Source organism: Rhinatrema bivittatum, chromosome 6, assembly GCF_901001135.1.
Source record: "Rhinatrema bivittatum chromosome 6, aRhiBiv1.1, whole genome shotgun sequence".
NCBI lineage: Eukaryota > Metazoa > Chordata > Amphibia > Gymnophiona > Rhinatrematidae > Rhinatrema > Rhinatrema bivittatum.
The window spans coordinates 72,177,879-72,194,054 of NC_042620.1; the positions used below are offsets into that span (position 1 = coordinate 72,177,879).

General features: G+C 42.3%; 1 protein-coding gene across 3 annotated transcripts in view; it reads left to right on the forward strand.

Moving 5' to 3' along the window:
• EPC2 (enhancer of polycomb homolog 2) overlaps nt 1–16,176 on the forward strand; it is a 308,407-nt gene that overhangs the window by 220,960 nt on the left and 71,271 nt on the right. For all 3 annotated transcript variants that reach the window (XM_029605440.1, XM_029605441.1, XM_029605442.1), the window contains one exon: nt 4,732–4,938. In XM_029605440.1, the coding sequence (XP_029461300.1) occupies nt 4,732–4,938 (207 nt within the window). The remainder of the gene's footprint in view (nt 1–4,731; nt 4,939–16,176) is intronic.

A 16,176-nucleotide genomic window follows, 5' to 3' on the forward strand; every position in this document is an offset into this window, starting at 1 on the left:
TAAGGATCTGGAGTACGGAAAACATGAGGTCTGTTCAACCTGCTTTGTTTTCGAAATGGCATTGAGGGTCTCTGCATCGGGAATCAGCGCCCGCAGACACACATGGCTGTGGGCCTTGGATCTCATACTGGAGGTACACGAACAATTCGCTGATGTGCCTTGTCCAGGAGAGAATCTCTTCAGAGATAAAGTGAAGGATGTGGTGATCCAGATCTGGGACCACCATGCAGCAATCCACTGGCAGTCAGGACCCTCCCTTCTCAGCCATATGGCCATTGAGGTTTGGGCCCAAGAAGCCCTTCTTTCACCTGAAGAGGTACCACCCTCCACCACATCTTTCCCCTCCCAGGCAACAGAGGGGCCCTGAAGCCCCAGCCAGAGCCTGTGTAAACTACAGGAACAATGGTTTTTACTGTATTGCAGTCCCCAGAGTGATGGACCTACCAGTCAGGGGAAGGCTTCAGTTCTTTGCAAACCAGTGGCCCAGTATAACTTTGGACCAGTGGGTTCTTTCCATTGTTCACTGGGGTACAAAGTGAACCTCTTGGGAACCCCGCCAAATTACACCCCCCTCCCTCCCCCCGAGCCCATTCTGGGGCCCAGTAGCACATCAGGAAGTACTAGTAGCGGAGCTCTCCTCCCTCTTAATGGCCAGAGCTGTTGAACCCATTCCACCAGGGCAAAGTGGGTGGGGATTTTACTCCCAGTGCTGCCTGATACCAGGGAAAACAGGGGGACTCTGTCTGATACAGACCGGCAGCCAGGTGGCAATGTGGTATGTCAACAAGCAGAAAGGTACGGGATTGTACCTCCCTTGTCAGAAAACTGTCCATTTCTGGTCATGAGTCCTCTCCCACAGGAGGGTGCTCAGGGCCATGTACCTGGCTGGAACAAAGAATGTTATAATGGACAGACTGAGTCACACCTTCAGACCCCACGAATGGTCTCGACCAAGGGGTTGCGAATTGGATCTTCTGCCTCTGAGGAAGCCCGGATGTGGATCTCTTCTCATCGCCTTGGAACAGGAAGGTTCCTCAGGTCTTCTCCCTGTAGAGGACTCAGGGTAAACCAGCCTCATGCCTTCGCCCACCATTTGGGGCAAGGGTCTTCTGTATGTGTATCCTCCAACTCCACTGGTAGGGAAGACTCTCTTGAAGCTTTGTGAGGACAAAAGGACTATGATCCTCATAGCCACTCATTGGTCTGGTTTCCACTCCTCAGGCTGGGGACTTCCCCAGATCTCATCACCCAGGATCAAGGCAGGTTGTGCCATCCTAACCTCCAGTCCCTGTTGCTCATCGCCTGAGTGTTGAGAGGTTAATATTGTAACCACTCGATCTTTCAGAAGATATGTCTCTGGTCCCGGTGGCTTCCAGAAAGCCTTCTACTAGAAAGTCCTACAGACTGAATTGGAGGAAGTTTTCTGTGTGGTGTGAGCAGAAGGCCCTAGATCCTTTTCTCCTGCTCCCTACAAAAACTGCTTGACTACCTTCAACACCTGTCATAAGCTGGTTTGAAGACCAACTCCGTTAGAGTTCATCTAAGTGCAACTGGCGCATATCACAATGGTGTAGATAGTACGCCTATCTCTCAACAGCTTATAGTTTGTTGTTTCATGCGGTGCTTGCTTCAGTTGAAGCCGCCCCTAAGGCTTCCTGCTATGTCTTGGGACCTAAACATGGTGTTAGCTCAGCCGTTGATAGCTCCTTTTGAGCCACTGTGCTCCTGTGACCTGAAGTACCTGACCTGAAAGGTCATATTTTTGGTGGTGGTCACTTCAGCACGCAGGGTCAGCGAGCTCCAGGCCTTAGTGACTTATCCATCTTACACTACATTTTTTTATGACAGGGTGATCTTACGAACACACCCTAAGTTCCTGCCTAAGGTGGTGTCGGACTTCCATCTTAACTAGTTCATCATCCTGCCAACATTCTTTCCAGGCCCCATTTGCACCAAGGCAAACAAGCCCTGCATAGTGTGGATTGCAAAAGTGCCTTAGTCTTCTACCTGGAGCAGACAGAAGCCCATGGTCAGTCCACCCAACTTTTTGTTTCTTTTTTTAGGAATAAGTTGGGCATTGACGTTGCCAAGCAGATGCTTTCTAATTGTCTTGCAGACTGCATCTCCTGTTATGCCCAGGTGAGACTGCATCTTGGGGGTCATGTCAAGGCTCACTTTGTCTGAGCCATGGCAGCATCAGTGGCCCACTTCCAAGCAGTTCCCATGGAGGAGGAGATCTGCAGAGCTGCGACGTGGAGTTCTCTCCACACATTCACATTGCATTATCATTATCATTATTATTATTATTCACATTGTCATGACGACCAGCCAGCGGCGACCCGATTAACGGCGCGATTACACCAGGCGTCGCGTGCCGGGCGTGACAAAGGGGTTTTCCCCTTTGTGCTCCCCTTCATGCTAACCTTTGTGCTCCTTCTAATGCAATTATATTTATGTTTGTTAATAATTTAACTTTTATTAATGTTATTTAGCTTTTTGCTTTGTTTAAAATTATTTCATTATTGACGTTTAAATGTATTAGACTAAGGAATTTTACTTCCTGCTCATTCTGTTTCATTGTAAACCGGTTTGATATGCATTTTATGCAGGAAAATCGGTATTAAAAAAACCTTAAAATAAATAAATAAATAAATTATTGTTTGGATAGAGATGATCGACATGACAGCAGGTGTGGCCAGTCTGTCCTTTGGAACTTGTTTCGTGTAGAACCCAACTCTGTTCTCACCTAGGGTCTGCTATTTTTGTTCAGGCTGCCCCCTTGTTACCAACAAAACTAGTTGTAGTTGTGCCTGTTGGCACTTATTTTGGTATTTTGCCGGTCCGCTTGTATGTTGGGGAGCAATCTGTAGCTAGGGATTCACCAATATGTGAGGACCGCCATCCTGATTGCCCTCTGAGAAAGCAGAGTTGCTTACCTGTAACAGGTGTTCTCTGAGGACAGCAGGATGTCAGTCCTCATGAAACCCGCCCGGTACCCCACAGAGTTGTTTCCAATATGTGGAGATTTTCATTATTTTATTTTATTATTATACTGAATGCTATGATGAGGGGATCCTACTTGGACGCATGGCATATTGCATGCATGAGCATGCTCAATGAGGCTCAGTCAAAGTTTCCATGCTAGGCTCCATCCGATGTTGGAACTCCTGTATAAGGACTGACATCCTGCTGTCTTCAGAGAACACCTGTAACAGGTAAGCAACTCTGCTTTCCATATACTCTGAAAGCTTGCTAGCAAGTGCAGCAGAAAAGCTTCAAGTGTGTTGCATATGTGCTCAGGAGGGGATGGGGTTACAAGGGAAGACTAGTGAATATGCAATAGATGGGGACAGTACTAGTAAGTTCTCCATATACTTTGTTACTGTTCTTTCAGGTTGCCTGTGTCAAAGCTTTTCATCCTAGCCAAGGCACTGGGTTTCTTGTTCTAATAATTTGTTTTCTTCTTCTTCTTTCTTCCCTTCCCCATCTTATGGTCTCTCATCCTCTTGATCCCCTGGTGCTTCTTCCATCCCCAACCCCCACCCCACACCAGCTCAGAGAAATTGTAGCCTATTCCTACTGCTTCTAGCATCTCTGCAGGCTTTGTCATTACAAGGTCTCCAATTTTGCAGTGTACACTGCTTTGAGTTTGGGAGTCGGGGAGAGAGAAAGAGGAGTATGTTGGGGGAGGGCCAGATGGAGGTTAGGGAGATAGCTCTTGCCCCACTCTGCAGCTTAATATGCTGAATGCAAGGCTGACAAACTCCTCTGGCACACTATCTAAAGGTAAAATTAGTTACTGGTGCAGACAATTAAAAAGGTTCTCAATCGCTGTTCTATTATTTCCTATTCACTGAAAAATGCTTTCCTCTAACATATTGTGTACTTGGACAGCACTTTCTTTTCCCTACTTTTTGAAAGGATTGGAGGTACTGGTTGACATGAGAGGCTTTAACATTCTAAATTGCACTAGCTAGAAGTGATGTTTCTGATATATTCATTGTGGGTATACTTGTTTCAGGCTTTGCTATAGATGAGAGAGAAGACGTATGTTAGAGTATGCATAGTGTTCCACATTTTCACTTTCAACTGAATTTTACCAGTACATTGTCAGATTTTTTTTTTAATTGAACGTAATCATTTTTTACTGCTATAAACCTGTTTTTCAGTTCACTCAGTATTTCACTGGGATTTTAGTTTTATGAAATGTTGCCCTGATAGATGTTTTTATATTGCGGCACAGAACCTAAAGCAGTTCTTAAATGTAAAGCTCATTCCAGACACATGATGGAGCCATTCACTTTAAACTGTTAATATTGTGCCATGATTGACTGCAATAAATAAATATGTGCTTAATTCATTTATTTGTATTTTTATACCACTTTTCTTCATTAGTATTTTTTTCATATGTATTAGAATGCATTTATATTTTCCCCAATTTGGCATTTTTTTCTTTTCTTTCTGTTAACTTAATTTCAACCTGGTTCATTTGTTTGGAAGAGAAACCTCAAAACAATTTCTGGATTTTATTTATTTACTTTTAAACTAAAAAGGCAAAACACTAAGTGTGCAGCACTTTCTTTTTATGACTAGCACCAGTTCTATTTCTTTATACGGTTTGAAGTACTAGAGCTAAAATTAGAAATAATGGTCTGTTCTGTGATTTATATCTTAGTACTTTTTACTAAGCTACATGCTTATTGGGTTTTTTTTGTTTTTCTTTTTTTTAAGCTTGTAACTCTTCAGGAAGCAAAATTGCTGCTAAATGAAGATGATTACCTTATAAAGGCAGTCTATGATTACTGGGTAAGAAAGCGTAAAAACTGTAGGGGGCCTTCCCTCATCCCTCAAATCAAGCAAGAGAAAAGGGACGGCTCCACGAATAGTGACCCATATGTTGCCTTTCGTCGGAGAACGGAGAAAATGCAAACTCGAAAGGTAATGTGTAATTATGTTGTATATCACTATATTAATGATTTAAATAGCACAAATCCTATTTAAAAGATGGAACCATTTATAAACAAGTCAAAATGTAATAGTGTTTAAAACTATTTACTGGAGGCTAATTATTAAACAGCCCACATGGGCTAAAGCCTGCAGGTACTTTTTACATGCGGACATTAACCAGAATTTTCAGAGTTTTGTGTTCATAAATCTGCTTTGAAAATTTGTGGATGTACACAGAAACCTTGGAATATACATGCACAGAGTTAAACTTGCTCAAGAGCAGATCTAAATTTGTGCATGTGGATTTGCACGCATACTTTGGAAAAAAAAATCGAAAGTATGTGCATAAATCTGCCCACCAGAATATCTGTTTAGTATGCATAATTCAAAAAACAATTGCCCACAAATCCATTTGCATATTTAAATATACATTTATAATAGACACGACCAGTCTACTGACTTTCTTTATCTTATATTTAATGATTTGGCAAAAAGGCTTTTTTTTTTTTATAATTTTCAGTTGCAAATAAAAACTTATCTTATTCAAGTGTTATGAATGAAAGTCCCATCCTGACACAAACCATGTTTCGAAACTTTGTTTCTGCATCAGGGAATCCCAAGCACTTAACAGAGTGTATTTATTAATGCTGAAAAGACAAAAGTTGAATATAAAAGTTGAATTTAAATATCAGCATCAAAAAAGACCAATCACAAATTTTCAAACTTCCATTACTCACTCATTGTACTGCTATAAGCATTTGAAATGGTGTCATGTCTCCAGTTTCTCATTCATGAAACTTGAATAAGATAATTTTTTATTACCAACTGAAAATTATCAAAAAAGGCCTTTTTGCCAAATGATTAAATATAAGACAAAGAAGGGTCGGTAGACTGGTGGTGTCTATTATGATGCATAACATGTATATATAATTATCCCAGGACAAGCAGGATGCTAGTTTCTAGAAACTTTTGACTGGCACTGTGAGGCCACTGAGCATGCCCAGCATGCCATGATATTCTCTGCCACAGAGGTTCTCTCTCTATTCTTCGTTTTTCTGCACTGCTGTAAGCATCGCAGAGCAAGGAGCCCTGTGAGTTTCTCACAGACTTACTGACTAGAAAGTCATTGATTTTTTTCAACATATTTTTCTCCCATACAAGATTTCTCTCACATTTCCACCGGCTGGTGAGAAATCATAGTCTCGTTTTTACTTTTAAGTAAAAACTCTCTCTCAGAATTTTCCCCCTTTTCATTGACGGCTGTCAGGAAAAGATGGCTTCAGGATTTAAAAAATGTCCGGTATGTAATCGGACGATGTCTATAACAAATCCACACCTTGAGTGTGTTCTCTATTTGGGAGATAAACACGATGTCTCATCCTGCCCTCAATGTGCAGAGATGACTCCCAAAGGAAGAAAACTTCGACAGGAGAAGATGGGAACATCTCTTCCACCTTCAGCTTCTTCCTTCTCCTTCAACATCGACGAAATCGTCCCCAGCAGGAGTTTCAAAAAAGGTTTTACTGAAAAAACGTCATCTGGAGGGATCGGGAGATCAAGCATCGCCATCGACTTCGACGACATCGATGAGGTCAGTAGTCGAGCATAGGCCTAAACATCGGCACTGACATCGACAGACACCGACTCTAGCGTCAACCCTCTCCCCGGAGGAACCGACAGCTAAGCGGCAGAATCCTCAGGAAACTCCAATACCAGTGGCGCCGGGGCCTACACCATCATCGATTGAACCTCCACAGGGATCTGTGCAGGTAATATCAACACTTACACCGCTACCACATACAGCTGCTCTGTACACACCAGCTGCATTGCAGGAATTGTCTAATTTTATAAGACAAGCGGTGATCCAGGCCCTGAAAGAACAGACACCTATTCCAGTGACTATGCCGGTGATGTCACCGATGCCGGTTCGTGAACCGATGCCGATACCTTCGCTGATGCCGGTGATTCCGCCAACACCGGTTACCATACCGATGCCGACGTCTTTGTCGATGCCAGTACCAATGCCGATGTCACTAATTACATCGATGCTGGTACCTAAACCGATGACAACTGCGTGACATCAATGCGACCACCGAAGATGACAACACCATCTTCGGTTCCAACACCGTCACCATCGATGCCAACCTTGCCTCTGGGGATCCAGGAGATTCAGAATTGGCACTATATCAGCTGTTAATGAAAAAATATCATAAACTGCTCAATTCTCTTCCCTCAAATCCACTGGAAGAACAACCTGAGGAACCACCTATTGATGATCCATTACCAGGACCTTCAGGTCCACCTGCAACGACCACCTGCAACTGCCAAAACCTTTCCTCAAGCCCAAGATCCATATGATACTTGGAGTGATACGCAATCAGACACCTCATCTGAAGCTTTTATGTTGGATCCATCCCCACCAGATCCAAGGAAAAAATCTCCTCCAGAAGATTTCTCATTCACATCTTTCGTACAGGAAATGGCTGACACCATACCATTCACTTTGGTCACAGAGCAAGATACCAGACAGCAAACATTGGAGGTGCTTCAATTTGTAGACCCTCCAAAGCAAGTGGTAGCTATACCAGTTCATGATGTTCTGCTGGATTTGCAACATCGCATTTGGGAACATCCATTCTCAGTGCCAGCTGTTAACAAACGAATGGACAGTACATATTTGGTGCAGTCTACCCCTGGCTACCAAAAATCGCAGCTCCCTCACCAGTCAATAGTGATAGAGTCTGCGCAAAAGAAGTCCAAGAGGATTAGACCACATTCCTCAAATCCCCCAGGTAAAGATCACAGATTTTTAGATTCTCTGGGCGGAAGGTCTACCAAGGGGGCCATGTTAAATTCTAGGATATCTTCATATCAACTTTACATGACCCAATGTCAAAGAAATTTGTGGAAGCAAATGCAAGAATTTATTCCATCTCTTCCATCACAATATCAAGAAGCAGCCCAAGCCATCATCCAAAAAGGACTTGAGGCAGGCAAACATGAAGTACGTGCAGCTTATGATGGGTTTGAGACAGCTTCCAGAGTAGCTGCATTGGGGATCAGTGTAGAGCGTTGGGCATGGCTTCAGGCCTGAGGTCCGAGGCTTTAAGTCCAGGATAAATTAGTAGATCTCCCTTGCCTGGGAGATAACCTCTTTGGATCCAAAGTACAGGATGCAGTTACACAGTTAAAAGAGCATACGGAAACCCTGAGACAGCTTTCCTCGATCCCACAGGACCCACCTACGCACTCAGTTCGTAGGCCTCAAAGAAAAGATACTAGAAGATCATTCTATAGGGAAAGATGGTACTACCCTCCTACATCTAGAACAAGGTCTTCTAGACCACAACAAAGGCCTCAGCCCAGACAACCTAGGGTGGCTAGGCCTCAACCTATGCCACAGACAGGACCTGCTGCTGGCTTTTGAAGACACTCCTAGAGAACACAGCCACCTCTCCAATCCTCAGCCACAACTTCCGGTAGGAGGTCGAGTATCCTCTTTTTACAACAATTGGGTTCAAATAACATCAGACCAATGGGTGCTTGCAATAATATCTCGAGGTTACCAACTCAATTTCCTCTCATTTCCAATAAATTCTCCTCCGAGACCTCTCTCTCTCTCTCAATGAGAATCACACAATCCAATTGCAAGCAGAATTATCCACCCTACTGAGAGCCAGGGCTGTAGAGCTGGTACCCCGGACTCAGCAGGGCAGAGGATTCTATTCCCGGTATTTCCTCATTCCAAAGAAAACCGGAGGCCTCCGTCCCATCCTAGACCTCAGAAATCTCAACAAATTTCTAAAGAAAGAAAAGTTCAGGATGGTTTCTCTAGGCACCATGCTTCCACTTCTTCAAACAGGAGATTGGCTTTGTTCTCTGGATCTTCAAGACGCTTACACTCACATTCCAATATTCCCTCCTCATCACAAGCACCTGCGCTTCATGGTGGGGCATCAACATTTCCAGTACAGAATACTACCATTCGGACTTCCTCTGCTCCCAGAGTATTCACCAAATGTCTGGCAGTAATAGCAGCACACTTGCACAAGGAAAGTGTCCATGTATTTCCCTATTTAGATGACTGGCTCATCAGAAGTCAATATCAACATGGAGCTCTGGCTTCTCTCAGTCAAACAATTACTCTACTTCATTCCATGGGTTTTCTCATCAATTATCAAAAGTCCAATCTCACTCCATCTCACCTGTTTCAATTCATCAGAGCAGAATTGAACACCGTCCTCTCAACGGCCTTTTTACCCGAGGATCGGGCAGAGACACTTTCCCTTTTGGCAAATTCCATTTACTCAACGAAACAAGCAACAGCTCATCAGTTTCTAACCTTACTAGGCCACATGGCCTCCACAGTTCATGTCACTCCTATGGCAAGGCTAGCCATGAGAGTAACCCAATGGACTTTAAGATCACAATGGATCCAAGCCATTCAACCACTATACTCTCCATTTCAAGTAACCCACCAGCTACGTTCCTCTCTTCTTTGGTGGGTGAACAAGGACAATTTGCGCAAGGGCCTACCCTTCCAACAACCAATCCCACAAATAACGCTAACTACAGATGCATCCATCTTGGGTTGGGGAGCTCACGTACACAACCTCCAAACCCAAGGTACTTGGACAAGACTCGAAGCAACATTTCAAATCAATTTTCTGGAGCTTCGAGCTATACGTTATGCTCTGCATGCGTTCAAGGACTGCCTTTCACACAAGACTGTTCTCATCCAAACGGAAAACACAGTTGCCATGTGGTACATTAACAAACAAGGAGGTACGGGCTCATATCTCCTTTGTCAAGAAGCTGCACAGATTTGGGGCTGGGCCCTCAACCACTCAATGTTCCTCCGGGCCACTTCTCTGGCAGGCATTCACAATGTAGTGGCAGATCGACGCAGTCGTCAGTTCCAACCACACGAATGGTCCCTGGATCCCTCAGTAGTGACCAGGATATTTCAGCGTTGGGGGCAACCAACAATAGACCACTTTGCGTCACATCTGAATCACAAAGTGGACAAATTCGGTTCTCTACACAAACAGAAGAACCAGCCAGCCAAGGACGCCTTTGCTCGCCCTTGGAACTCAGGCCTTCTATACCCGTATCCTCCAATACCGCTCATAACCAAAACTCTAGTGAAGCTACAACAGGACAGGGGGACCATGATTCTCATACCCCCGTATTGGCCTCAACAAGTATGGTTTCCCACACTTCTAGACCTCTCAGTCAGGGATACAATTCGTCTGGGAGTAGTTCCCACTTTCATAACTCAGGATCAGGGTCGGTTGCGCCACCCCAACCTTCAATCCCTATCCCCGACAGCATGGATGTTGAAAGCTTGATCTTACAACCACTCAGTCTCTCAACCAATGTATCTCAAGTGCTTATAGCTTCACGTAAACCTTCAACACGAAAGAACTATTCTTCGAAATGGAAAAGGTTTACTTTGTGGTGCAGGAAAAATAATATTGACCCTTTCACCTGCCCCACAACTTCTTTACTAGACTACTTGTACCATCTTTCAGACTCTGGTCTCCAGACTTCATCTGTAAGAGTACATTTAAGTGCAATCTCAGCTTACCATAACAAGATGGGAGATGCACAAATATCCATACAACCTCTTGTCAGCAGGTTTATGAGAGGTTTAACTCAACTTAAACCACCAATTCGGCCGCCAGTCACAGAATGGGACCTGAATCTCGTCTTAACAAGGCTCATGCGTTCTCCTTTTGAACCCATGACTTCCTGTGATCTTAAATTTCTCACATGGAAGACAATCTTCCTCATAGCCATTACATCAGCTAGAAGGGTTAGTGCGTTACAAGCACTTGTCACATACTCACCCTATACAAAATTCCTACATGACAAAGTGGTTCTCCGTACCCATCCAAAATTCCTTCCCAAAGTGTTTACAGAATTCCACTTGAACCAATCCATAGTTTTACCCACATTCTTTCCAAGGCCTCATTCTCACCAAGGGGAACGGGCCTTACATACCTTGGACTGTAAGCGTGCACTGGCCTTTTACTTAGACCGCACTGCAGTCCACAGGAAATCCACACAACTCTTTGTATCTTATGATCCAAACAAACCAGGTAAAGCAGTGGCTAAACATACTCTATCCAATTGGCTAGCAGATTGCATACAGTTTTGCTATGAAAAAGCAGGCATTCTTCTCCAAGGACGAGTAAAGTGCATTCGGTAAGAGCAATGTCAACCTCAGTAGCACACTATCGTTCAGTGCCAATTCTTGACATATGAAAAGCAGCAACATGGAGTTCTCTTCACACCTTCGCAGCTCATTACTGTTTGGACTAACAAGGACGACAAGATTCAGCATATGGACAATCTGTCTTAAAGAACTTATTTCCAGTATAACCCCAACTCCTCCTGCATCCAATCTGCTGTGATCTTCGGCTGCCTCATTTTCACCAACAATACTTCACTGTTGCTTCACTACAAAATGACTCAGCCTCTAGCTTGCTATTCACCCATGTGTGAGGACTAGCATCCTGCTTGTCCTGGGATAAAGCAGAATTGCTTACCTTGTAATAGGTGTTATCCCAGGACAGCAGGATGTAGTCCTCATGAAACCCACCCACCACCCCGTGGAGTTGGGTATGTTACCTTTTATTATTTTATTTTTGCTAAAGCTTATTGCTACATACGAGACTAGAGAGAGACCCCTGTGGCAGAGAATATCATGGCATGTGGGCATGCTCAGTGGCCTCACAGTGCCAGTCAAAAGTTTCTAGAAACTTTGACAGAAAGTTTTCCCACAATAGGGCTCCGTCAGTGATATCACCCATGTGTGAGGACTACATCCTGCTGTCCTGGGATAACCCCTATTACAAGGTAAGCAATTTTGCTGTATCCAAATGGTTTTGTGGGCAGTTATTTTTTTAATTAATTACTATTTCCCGATTGTATTCACGCTGTTGTGTTGTGGAATGTTTAGTATGCATACCAGCTAGGGCAATTTTCAAAGAGCCATCTACATGCATAAATCAGAATTTTATGCACATAGATGCTTTTGAAAATGATCCCCAAAGTATCTACTACAGGGCTTCCCTAACTTTTTTTTCTTGGGGACCCCCACAGCCAGTCAGGTTTTCAGGATATCCACAATGAATATGCATGAGATAAATTTGCATATAGGGAGTCTCCGTGATATGCACATTTATCTCGTGCATATTCTTTGTGAATATCCTAAAGACCTGACTGGCTGTGAGGTCCCCAGGACAGGTTTGGGAAGCCCTGGTCTAGATTTTTTTAGTTTTACGAGCATTTTTTGAGAGGCAGCAGTTTGTACAGTTTGTTTAATTCATTTTGAATAAAAGTGTGTGAAATTATTGGCATGGTGAAAAATAGATACTACATCTCTGCTAATCTAATGTATTCTTGCTTGGATGCCAAGTTTCAATGACAGATTTATTGTTTACCTTGGTTTTATTGGTCAGAATATAGCTACATGTATTTGTGTATTATTCCATACCCACGCCCAGTTATGATGCAGGAGCTCAAGGCTGAGTTTTAGTATTTCTTTAATGGAAATAAAAATCCAATTCCAAAACATCCCTTTCTGCCTCTGACACACTACCCAGTGTGTGCATGGATTTGGATGGAGATATTTGAGTCTCTGGAAAATATATCTTGTTAATTATTTGTTCAGGTAGGTTTTTGAAGTCTCTGTTGCTATAGTTAAAATTTATTTATTTATTTATTTAGCACTTTTATATACCGACTTTCCAATAACAGAGTTACTGATCAATTCGGTTTACATTCTAAACAGAAACATTGACAAGTTAATGTCTTACAATGAACAGGTAGCAGGAACTTGGATACAGATATATGGGGTTAATAAAATTTGGATAATAATCTTGTTTCTTCAGTATGCATCTACCAAAAGAACAGAATTCTGAACATTTTATTTCTGACCTAGTAGCCATCAGTTATTGAAGCAAACCCAGAGTCCAGAAATGCCAATTTTAATTCTTTGAAGACATGTAAATAACCCATCAAATATGTAGGTGACACAACAGATTGGTGCAGCTTGGACCCTTCCAGCCCTTTCCAGTAATTTCCTGAAAAGCATTTTGTGCATGCGCAGTAATTTTCATACTCCTGCAAAATGCCTAAGTTTATTTCATTTATATTCCACATTTCTACTTTAGCAATGCAGATTACAAAATACAAACATATAAAAAATGATTCACAATAATACAATACAAGAAAACAACTATAGCTAAAAGTCCATACAAACAATAGTGTGTTCACCTTTTTTCTAAAACTTAAATAACCTGGATTGCTGTGTAACAAATACGTTTTGGTTCTAGTTGTCAAATACACAGCGGACAATGCAGACAGTTAACAAATAATGAAAAGTGGCACATAATGCATGGCTTGGTACATAGCTTTTTACAATATCTTTCAAACAAAATGCATCAAGATGTACAGACTTATGAATTAATGTCAACAATTTAAATGTCATCCATTGTGCAATTAGCAGCCAGGATAAATCTTTCAAATATCTATTTATTTATTTAATTGTTTTTATATACCGAAGTTTAGCTAGAGGCCTTTACTCCGGTTTACGTTTGAAACAACGAAATACATGTGTAGAAACCATGAAGGTCATTACAATAAACTGGTCGAACCGAAAAATACATCTAACGATAAGAATGATAATACAACATTTAGGATAAAATGATAGAGCGAGCTAAAACAGTAAAACGAGATATACTATAACAAGGTAGTTGGTAGTTCACGATTTAGAATAAATAACAGCAGGGGGCAAGAGGTGAATCTGGTTGTGAAGGTGGATGGGAAAGGATGTGCGTTATCAGGTTTTCTAGCGGTATATTGGGAGTGTCATTATATGGATTAAATAACTGTAATGGAATGGTTTAGTGATAAGTATAAAAGTATGAAGTGTCTGTAGGGTTATGGAGGGAGTGATACCAACACATCCTGTTAACCAAACACCGTCCTAACAGCTGTATTCTGGATTCATTGCAAAACAAATACCATATACTTGGGCAAACCACCATAGAGAGCATTACAATAATCAGTGTGTGACAGAACCAAACCTTACACAACAAGGCACAAATCATGAGGTGATTGGATGAGGAACTTCAAACACCAGGTGTACCTCACCATTATACAGAATGGGTATATAAGATATAGAAAGTAATGGCATTGTTCCTAACCATAATCCAGCTTTTTAACTTCCCAAAACACTGAGTAAAAGAAGCAAAGGAGAATTCACCAATTATTTATTTATTTATTTATTTAACACTTTTCTATACCGACCTTCATGAAAAAATGTCATATCAGATCGGTTTACATGTAACAAAGGGTATAACTTAAACAAGAACAATTCACTGGAAGCGGAAGTTACATATAACAAGGGTAGTTAACTTGGAGGCTAGGCTAGTCAGAGGTATAGGACAGTGTAACTGAAGAGAACTAGAAAAGGCAATGAAACAAAAGAAACGGCGGCTTAATTATAATGTCTAAACATAGCGGGGCGTTAGCCGGTAAAGCAGAGTCCTGTCCGGTTGACAATTAATGGCTTAGAAAGTTAGGGGAAGGCCTGGAGGAAGAGCCAGGTCTTAAGTTTTTTGCGGAAAGTTCGAAGGCAAGGTTCTAGTCTGAGGTCGGCAGCCAGAATCCTAACCAACACCAACAGAGGTTCGCACATCACTCCCATACTACGGAACCTTCACTGGCTGCCAATAAAATATAGAATAATGCACAAGGCCCTCACCACAATTCATAAAACCATATACAATCAGCAACAACTAGACCTCCAGATTCCTCTCAAATTATATTCATCCTCAAGACCTATAAGAGAAGCGTACAAAGGTACCCTGCAAGTTCCCCCAACAAAAGACACGCGACTATCATACACCAAAGAACGAGCATTCTCTACGGCATCTGGAGGTCTAGTTGTTGCTGATTGTATATGGTTTTATGAATTGTGGTGAGGGCCTTGTGCATTATTCTATATTTTATTGGCAGCCAGTGAAGGTTCCGTAGTATGGGAGTGATGTGCGAACCTCTGTTGGTGTTGGTTAGGATTCTGGCTGCCGAATTCTGGAGCATCTGTAATGGTTTGATGGAGGAGAAAGGGAGTCCGAGAAGGAGAGCGTTGCAGTAATCTGTTTTGGAAAAGAGCGTGGTTTGGAGGACGGTCCTAAAGTCCTGGAAATGGAGGAGAGGTTTGAGCCTTTTCATAACTTGGAGTCTATAGAAACAATCCTTGGCGGTGTTGTTGATGGATTTCTTTAGATTCAGGTGGTTATCGAGGATGACTCCTAGGTCCCTTACTTGTGAAATCTGGGTGTTGGATGATGTCTGATGGGTTAGGACTGAGTGGTCGGGGGAAATGAGAAGTAGTTCTGTCTTAGATGCATTGAGGACTAGGTTAAGACCGGAGAGTAGGCAGTTAATAGCTTGAAAGCAGCTTTCCCAGTATGAGAGCGTTTTAGAGAGTGATTCTGTTATGGGGATCAGAATCTGTACGTCGTCTGCATAGAGGTAGTGGATTAATTTTAGTTTTGTAAGCAGCTGGCAGAGGGGGAGAAGATAGATATTGAAGAGGGTGGGGGACAGGGAGGATCCTTGCGGTACGCCTAAAGTTGATTTGACGTCTGAAGATTCTTTATTATTAATATCACAAGGAAGATAAAATTGCACATCATCTGCATAGATGGTATAGATTATTTAGCAAGGAAGACAATAGCTTGCCCAATGGCTGTAAAAACACGTTTAAAAGTACTCCAGATAGAGATGATCCCGGTGAGACACCCCCCATAATAGACTGCCAACCAGAGTGACTAACACCTACCTACACTGTCTGCATTCTTCCTCAAAGAAAAAAAGCAAACCACTTCAAAACTGTATTACCGATGCCAAAGTCGGATAACCTTTTAATCAGTTTTAAATGGGAAATGGTATCAGAGGCATCCTTAATTTCTAGTTGAACCAAAATGCCACTCTTCGTACTGTCTAAATCACAACAGATATTGTCGGACAGAGAAATTAACAAAGTTTCTATCCCTCTGCCTTTACGAAACCCAAACTGCTTAACATCTAAAGCACATTGGTTGTATAAAAACTTTTTCTAAAAGTTTGGCTAGTAGGCACAAATTGGAAATCAGGTGCTGATTAGATAGAAGTTCCACAGAACAGTAGAATCTTTCAATATTAGCCTAT